This window comes from Aedes aegypti, chromosome 2 (assembly GCF_002204515.2).
Source record: "Aedes aegypti strain LVP_AGWG chromosome 2, AaegL5.0 Primary Assembly, whole genome shotgun sequence".
NCBI classification, from domain to species: domain Eukaryota; kingdom Metazoa; phylum Arthropoda; class Insecta; order Diptera; family Culicidae; genus Aedes; species Aedes aegypti.
In genome coordinates this window covers 110,458,275-110,467,015 of record NC_035108.1, presented here as the reverse complement: position 1 = coordinate 110,467,015, position 8,741 = coordinate 110,458,275, and the positions used below count along the sequence as shown (strand labels likewise).

Sequence of the window (8,741 nt, the reverse complement as noted above, 5' to 3'; positions counted from 1 at the left end):
TACTGTACGAATTGCTGAAGCTTTTCCTCGAGTAACCAAAGACGAAATTCCTAAAGAATCTGTACAACAAAACGCGCCGCCAGCAAATGAATCAAAGGAGGTGATTTGCCGTTATGTTGGTAAGACGATTTTGGCGACGGTTTCACCGGCGACGATTACAAATCGTCGCGTCTCTGATGGTTTATTTGGAGCGTCTAGAATTTTGCACCAGGATTTACTACAAGGAAAATTAGTAAAATTTGAGTTTAGAGACCCTTTTTAATTAAATTAGAGACATTAGAGTCCTTCCATTAAGAATTGGGACTTTTTAGAGACATACTTCTAAATAGAGACCAGCCCTACAGATCACGTGCGGTCATCAAAAAGCTAAACGAAGCCGCTGGTAAACTGATCAGATTAAAACTAAACTTTTATTCAATGAAAAACTTAGCATAATGAGGTCACATTCACCCTCCCACCTACTTACCTTAACGAACTAATTCAGTTAATCTTGAAGAACTGCTTATGCCCCCGACCACTGGGAATCTGACCGCGGGCACGTAACCGTCGCACTGCCTCCCTCAAGTACTTCGGCTGAATGGCGCCGGTTTCGCCGGTATGCTCCATCACGTCCAGCGCTTCCTCCACCACCTCGCCAACGAAAACCTTCGCTATGCCGGACATGGCGATGACAACGTTCTGGGAAACCGAACAGCCGGTTATGGTTTGCATCAGCCGCTTGACTGCCGCCTTGGGAAAGGCCGCCCGCCGATACATCTCGTACCGGTCCAGTTGCTCTTCGGTGAAGTTCGACACCAGAACTCTGCGCGAGGGAAAGAGAAAGAGGAATGGTTTCAATTAAAATAGAGTTAGATATCGCGGTCATCTCATACATTTTTTTTTGCTTTATAAGTATCATCCATAACCGTGTTAAATTGACTTTTGATTTTTTTTAATTTAAGATAATTTACTAATTAAAATGGGCTTAGAGCAAAACTTCAAATGGGAAATTTTAATTAAAAAAAAAGTCTTAATTGAGAAAAGCGTTTTTTTTTTTTGTTTTTGCAGATCCTGCTATATAATTTGCATAGCAGGATCGCGAGTGCGTTGAAATTGCCTGAAATTTGAAGTATGGCAAGGACATGGTAGGAATGAAAATCAGCGTAAGTAACCCTTCTCGCGACACCAGTTTCAATTAGGCTTATTCGATTAACCACCTCTTATACTTACTGCATCTTCTCCAGTTCCTCCTCTTCTATGATTTTCTTGCTCTTCATCTCTTTCCGCTTGGCTCGTTCGAGTTCTTTCTGCTCCTTGCTAATCGGCGTAACCGAGCTGCTGCTATTGCTGATGCTTTCCCGCCCGATCTCCGGAAAGATGATGTCCTCGAATTCGTCCGTTTTGAGCGAGTACGAGGTGGAACTGGTGCGGACGATTTCCTCCTGCAGCTGAGTTGGTTCGATTTTGATCGAAGAGTTTGGCGGACCGTCGAAGAAGTCGTCCTCCGACGAGAGCAACGAGTGGAAATCCTTCCTGCTCTCGGACGGCGCGTTGTCGTCGGAGCTGCTCGGTTCCAGGATGTTTTCCATTGGTAGTTTTCTGAGATTGTTCCACCAAAAATAACTAATTTTATGACGCGATTCAAAAATCTACGTAGGTCTCGAGAATTTTTCAGCGAAATAATTTTGTTTACCGCTTGTTTGACGTTTTGATCCAAATGAAAACAAAAGGCCTTTTGGTGGAGTACACAAATTACGTAACACATTTTAAGGACAAGGTAACGCGGGTAGATCACCTTTTCGAGGTGCGTTACGGGGTAAGATTTACACGATAGTTTGCGAATACCCTTTAATGGGTAAAAATTCACCCATTTCCGCTAGAAGTGCCTCTCCACATCGCAGAACGCAGTTGAAAAGAGATGTCAGTTCAAACGGGAGTCGCTGTAGAAAATTTCTGCCAGGAATCGGCGAGAAATTTCTCTAGCGATTCCTTTAAGCATAAAATCAGGCTTTAAGCTAAGTATGCTGTTTCGCTCAAGAAAAGTAAAAATTTCTGCGGAAGAAATGGTCAAGAAATTTTCTACAGTGAGCTCCATTTGAAATGACATTTCTTTTCAACTGCGTACTGCGATCAAAGAAAAATGCTTTTCTTGACCATTTCTTGCAAGAAATTTTCCACGTATCTAGATAGGCGATTACTTTTCTGTTGAAGTGCATACTTCGCTTTAAAAAGTAAACACGGTTTACTCTTTAACGGGTAAATGCGGTTTCTGTCAATGAATGGGTATTTTTTTACCCTTTTTGTAAATATCGCTCATGACATAAAAGGGTAAAAATTTACCTCTTTTGGCACAAAAAAAGGTTAAAAATTAACCCTTTTTGCGATTAACAGAAATATATAATTATAATTATAACGTCAACTAAGAAGACCATTGAAATAAAATTGTCTAGAATAAGGGGATTTTATTATAGAAATCAATGGTTTAAAAAAATAATTACTTATCAACTAAGTAAATTTGATTTTCACACCATCTGCTCTGTCATTTGAACGGTGGCTGGAATCATCTGGCATCTGTTGTAGCCTGCAGGAACAACGATAGTACAAATTGAATTTATAATATTGATATTAGTTTATAGCAATGCTTTATGAGTGCATAACTTACCGCTTGTTCAAGTATTGTATAAAAATACTGGAGCTAGAATAAAACAACAATTTAAGACATTTGATATTTATGAAACGTGTGCTAATTAGATTTACACCTATAAATGGGTTTTAAAACACCCGTTTTTAATCTACATTGGCTTTACTATAATGGGTGTTTATTTACCCATTTTGCGTATTCACAAACAACCGTGTACCAAATTGTACACGCAAAAAAATTGTGCGGTAAAAACTACCATTTTAGGGGGTTAACTTTGTAACTTGCTAGCTCTCAGGAGAGGTAATTAGTATCTTAGGGTCGCTTATATGGCTTACCTTTCACTTATTATTACGCCAATAAGAAGAAACTCACTCCAAGCAGGAACTACAAATTGAAAAGGGACACCTATTCACAGGTGTCGCACGTGTAAATCGAAGTACCAACTCAGCACCATGGGTTCTCAAATGCTAATAGAAAGATCCCCAAGGAACGAGGCTTGGTGGTTCCGTTATGAACCCGAACAAGGCGGACAAACGAAAAAGTGGTGAAAAACTAATAAATCAGGGCTGCGCTTTTACAAATAATGGGCGACCACCGAATCAATTCATCTTAACAGGTATTTATTGTAGTGACGTCACAAACTTGGGGTATACTTGCATGCTTGGCGATCTTGCGGGTTCTTGTGGGTGGTTTTGGCTGCTGTTGGTCATAGTGACGTCATTCTAGGCTGGCGGTGGCACATATTGACGACACAGGGTGGCTGGATTGGTGGTTGGTTGGCTATTGGACGGGTTGCCGGAATAAGCGTAATCGGCGACTCTCGGCTGACGGTGGTTGTAGTTTGACTCGGCTGACGGCCGTAGCTTAGTGCAGCTTGGTTGACGGCGAACTGCCGGATGGAAAATGGCTGAGCTTTCGGCGGACTGTCCAAAGGGTGGCTTGCTGGTCGGCGGACGGCCGGACTGGAGATGGCTTGGTCTTCGGCGGACTGCCGAACGGATGGCTTGTTTGTCGGCGGACGGCCTGACTGGAGATGGCTTGGTCTTCGGCGGACTGCCGAACGGATGGCTTCTTTGTCGGCGGACGGCCGGTCAGAAGATGGCTGATCTTCGGCGGAATGCCGAACGGATGGGGACTTGGTCCGCGGCGGATCACTCGGCGGACTGCCGGAACTGGTGGTGGCTTGATCCTCGGCGGACTGCCGGAAAGAATAATAGCTGAACTTTCGGCGGACGGCCGGACAGAAGATGGCTTTCTCAGTGGTATGTCGGATTCTCCGCGGATCCACCACGTGGTCGTAGAACAATGGCGACGGTAGTGCTTCTGAAGGATTTCCGGCTAAACGTGACGACAGAGAGGCCGTACTTTCGATTCTTTCCAAAGCTCGATTTGTTCTCGCTGATGGACCACTGAACTTCCGACTGGGCTCTGGGAAAACACCAAATAAAAAGAAAAACGTCCTTTGCTGGGACCTGACCACCTCATTAATACCCCATGTGACGTCACCTGATCCACTTTTCCTCCTTTTACCCGATAATTACCTTTTTCTTAACAACTCTTCACAAGCAAACAATAGAACAATGATGCTTTTATGGCTACAATTGTGCTTATTCTGCGCGGCGTGTGAGGTGACACTAGTCGAATGAGGTGACAATTGTCGACTCGCTCCCATTTGATTAACATTAGTCGTCTCACGTCACTCGCGGTGAGAGCGACTCGTCTCGACTCACACGCCGCGCAGAATAAGCACGTACAATGGCTGGCTATAACATTACATACAATGAGCATAAAGTACTTTTAAACAATGGTTTCACCAAATACCGTAATACTATTCACTACTTCGTACTATGGATCATTGAATGTTGTTTTTGTCAGTGCTCACCGCATCAAAACAAAGACGCCACTGTATATGGGATTTAACATTGTGACAGCATTGCTGTTCTGTCAAACACACAAGGCTACGATGGCGCTATCTATGCTTTCCATAGCGGCCGTTTTGGTTATTTTAATGATCCATTGAACAAAAACTGCCTTTTTGCCAGCTTGATTTTTGCCTATTAAGAACAACACAAACTTATTAGAAAATTCACCACTTGAGGTTTTTAACAATGACTACCTCAAATTTATGGATAAACTAGTCACGTCGCGCACTACTAATTCACTCGAGGATCTGGTTTGGAAAGAGGACGATCATGGTCCGTCGATGAGTTTTTATTAAAATGAAACCCCTTTTTAGATGTATTGGTGCATGACAGATAGATTGTGGTTGGTATTCCGTGTTTTACGTCAGCGCCATCTGTGATGGATTTTATTCTAACAGGGCTGGGTGATATTTTGCCCGAGCTCAAACTGCTCGAATGAATATTCTAAATAATGGGTAAATGTGAAAGGGGAACAAGGTTCGCTCTCCTTCAAGCCATAATTAAGTAGGCGCCTATGTTCTTCTTATTTATTGGGAATTTAGGGATTGTGAAGGATTTAGCTTGATGGTGGAGCCAGCAAATTATAATTGAAACCAGGGGTTTCAACTTAAGCGCTCGCACCGGCAATTTTCAGCAGACCAGAAATGCGCTTGATTTTACCATGTCTGTAGTCGGAATCAGATTATTGTAAATTATTTCTGTCAAATGTACCAGTAATGCGGTGAGGTGTACCGTAAACATAGTAAATTGGTCTGAATTCCCATGGTAATTTCAAGAATGGGCGTAGTTAGCTAAAATAGTTATTTTTGTGGGAGAGTATGATTTACCGCACAGGGGAATCTGCGTATGTTTCGGATTACCGGAAAAAGGAACGACCACGAGTTTTAGGAAAACTGAATAAAGGAAACTTTTACTCTACGTGTTTCTCGTCGAATGTACAAAGTTGAACTGAACACTGTCTCTTTCTCTACACACTGCTCTGCCGTCGCCGTTGGGGTGCGGCAGTCGCCCCAGTGGAAAAGTAATGCACAGGATGTGGTTGACGAGGGGCAAGACACTGCTTATTCTCTTCACTCCTCCTCAATGTTTGACGCTCGGCACACCGCCAACCAATCCAAGCTCGCTCGCGAAGTGATGATGCTTGACTCTTCCCAACGGTTTCGTTAGAACGTCCGCCTTCATGTCCTCCGTCGGGCAATACTCCAACGCAACCTCGCCTCGTTCACATAGGTTCTTCACGAAGTGGCGCTTTGTTTCTATGTGCTTTGACCGCTTGCTAGAACGCTCGGACTGAGCAAAGCTGAGGCATCCCTGATTGTCCTCGTGAACAATCGTCGCTGTAGTTTGCTCCTCTCCAAGATCACGAAGCAGTCGTCGCATCCAGACCACCTCTTGGCACGTCTCCGTTAGGGCAACGTACTCTGCTTCTAAAGTCGACAGCGTGACACAGTCTTGCCGGCGACTTGCCCACGAAACGGCTCCTCCTGAATAAAATAGCACGAAGCCGGTAGTAGACTTCCGTGTCCCGGTATCTCCTGCCCAATCACTGTCCGAAAATGCCACAAGATCTTCGTTATCACCGCCGAGAATCAGCCTCCAATCGCGTGTTCCTTTGAGGTAACGGATTACGCGTTTGGCTGCCGTCCAGTCACTCTCCGAAGGTGCACTGAACTTCCGGCCAAGTATTGCAGCACTGTTCATGATGTCGGGGCGAGCGCACACGGCAATATACATAAGTGCACCCACCGCGCTTCTGTATTTCGTAACGTCTTCTAACGGTTTATCGTTCACTTCATCACCAAGTAAACCCTTGTCCATCGGCGTTTTCGAAACCTTTGCTTCACTGAGTCCCACTCTCGCTACCAACTGTTCTATATAGTTTGTCAGACTCACACTATACACATTGTCTTTCTTCTGTACTTCGAGACCCAGGAAACATTTCACATCGCCGAGGCATTGAATGTCAAAACTCTTCTTCAATTGTTCGAAAACACTGGTGATCACTTGTTCGCTCTCGCATGCCACGAGAAAATCGTCTACATAAACAATCAAGTACACTTTCTTCCCGTTCACAATGCCCACGAACAAACACGCATCAGCATCGCTTGCCTCGAACCCCATCTTCTTCAGCACTTCCGTCAGCCTCTCGTTCCAGCAGCGGGCCGATTGTCGCAGTCCGTATATGCTCCTACGCAGCCGGCATACAAGCTCCTCCTTGCCTTGAGCGACATATCCCGGGGGCTGCTTCATGTAGATTTCCTCGCTTATGTTGCCGTACAGATAAGCGGTTCGGACGTCTAGGTGCTTCACTACGAGATTCTTCTTTCCAGCCAATGCCAAAAGAGTTCGCAGAGTGGCATGGCGAGTCACCGGAGCAAAAACGTCGCCAAAGTCCACACCAGGAGTCTGGGTAAACCCCTGCGCCACAATCCGTGCCTTATAGCGCACGATCTCGTTGCATTCATTCCGCTTGAGTTTGAATACCCATCGGCTTCCAACTAGTTTCTTGCCTTTCGGGAGAGGAACTAGCTCCCACGTACCATTCTTTTTGTGGGACGCCATCTCACTGTCCATAGCCGATTTCCAAGCATCTCGTTCCGGGAAAGACATCGCCTCCTCGAAACTTACCGGTTCCAACTCCGAATGTGCTGCTACACCAACAACGTAATCTGATAGGTGGTTGGGTAGCACACCACGCGTCCGGCGGCCTGATTGCCGAACGCCTGCTCCTTGATTCGATCGCGCTGCTTCTTCACGGTCTTCTTCCTCCGAGTCCTCCTCCTCCTGCTTCACAGCCAGGGGGTCAGCTTCGGCATCCTGATCTTCCAGGTCGAAAAACATACTATCCTCGTCTTGATCTTCAGGCAGTTCCGCAGGAACATCCTCTTCTTCAGCTTGCTGGTCCGAGTTTTCCTTGAGCGGCCATACCACTTCAGTGTTCACGGGCTCCTGACTCGGATCCTTCGCCAGGCTGTGAGAAGATCCATCATCCAACTCCAGGAATCGCGCATCCCGGCTTATGGTGATCTTGTCGGTAGAAGTGTCGACAAACCTGTACCCCTTATGTTCTTCGGAATATCCAATGAAGCGAAGTTTTCGCGCTTTCCCGTCAAACTTACCGCGTTTAACATCTGGGACGTGTACGAACGCATGGCACCCATAGACGCGGAGGTATCCTAACTCTGGTTTGCGTCCGTGCCATTTTTCGAAGGGAGTAGTATCCACAGCACGCGAGGGAAGCCTGTTCTGCAAGAACGCCGCTGCCACCACTGCCTCTCCCCAATAACGCGTGGGAAGACTAGCATCCAGTAACATGGTTCGAGCCATCTCCTGAAGCGACCTATTTTTTCTCTCCGCAACGCCATTTTGTTGCGGAGTATACGCCGTAGAATATTGGGCCTTGATTCCCTCTTCCGCAAAGAATGTGCGCAATTCCTGGTTACAGTATTCGCCGCCGCCATCAGATCGGATGATCTTGGGTTTGCGGCCGAACAAATTTTGGACAAAACGAACATATTCTTTGATCTTACCTGGTGCTTCCGATTTCTTGGCGAGTAGATAGACCACGGTATAACGACTAAAGTCGTCAATCATCGTCATGATGAATCTCTTACCACCGGGGGTTGTCGTTTTCATTGGCCCACAGAGATCTGTGTGGACCAAATCCAACGGCAGCGTTGATTTGCGTTCCGCCACTTTCGGGATCGGATTCCGAGCCAGTTTGCCCTCGATGCACGGCTCGCAGGTAAGCCGAATGCCGCAGTCTACGACCTTCATCCCGTTACCTAGCTTCTCATCACTAATCCTGTTTATCACTCCCGGATGCCTGTGGCCAAAACGTCGGTGCCACTGGTGCTGGCACAGCGGATTATGCACCTTTTCTTCCACCTTCCTCGACACTTCACCAAGCTTCAACCGATACAAGCCACCATATCGGTCACCGACAACAACGACCTCACCAGTTTTGTCACGAATTTCACAACCTTTGGCTTCAAACACAGCCGTGAACCCTTTGGAGGTTAGCTTATCAACGGATATCAAGCCGCTCGTTAGCGACGGCACAAGCAAAACGTCGGTTAACTTCACATCAATGACGTTACCACTTCCACTCACACCACGAAGTGTTCCATAACCACAACCCGCCGTTTTCACAACTTTTCCGTCTGCCAACACAACACTCGGGCCACTTTTCTTAACCA

At 46.0% G+C, this 8,741-nt stretch overlaps 1 protein-coding gene across 1 annotated transcript; it reads right to left on the bottom strand.

Annotated features, from left to right (window-relative positions):
- Window positions 1-391: 391 nt before the first annotated feature.
- LOC5565412 (transcription initiation factor TFIID subunit 11) lies at window positions 392-1,693 on the bottom strand. The gene is made up of 2 exons (XM_001649709.2): window positions 1,210-1,693; window positions 392-802 (listed from the first exon to the last, which is right to left on the bottom strand). The coding sequence occupies exons 1-2, from the start codon at window positions 1,566-1,568 to the stop codon at window positions 481-483; spliced, it is 681 nt and encodes a 226-aa protein (XP_001649759.1). The 5' UTR covers window positions 1,569-1,693; the 3' UTR covers window positions 392-480.
- Between the last annotated feature and the right edge of the window lie 7,048 nt (window positions 1,694-8,741).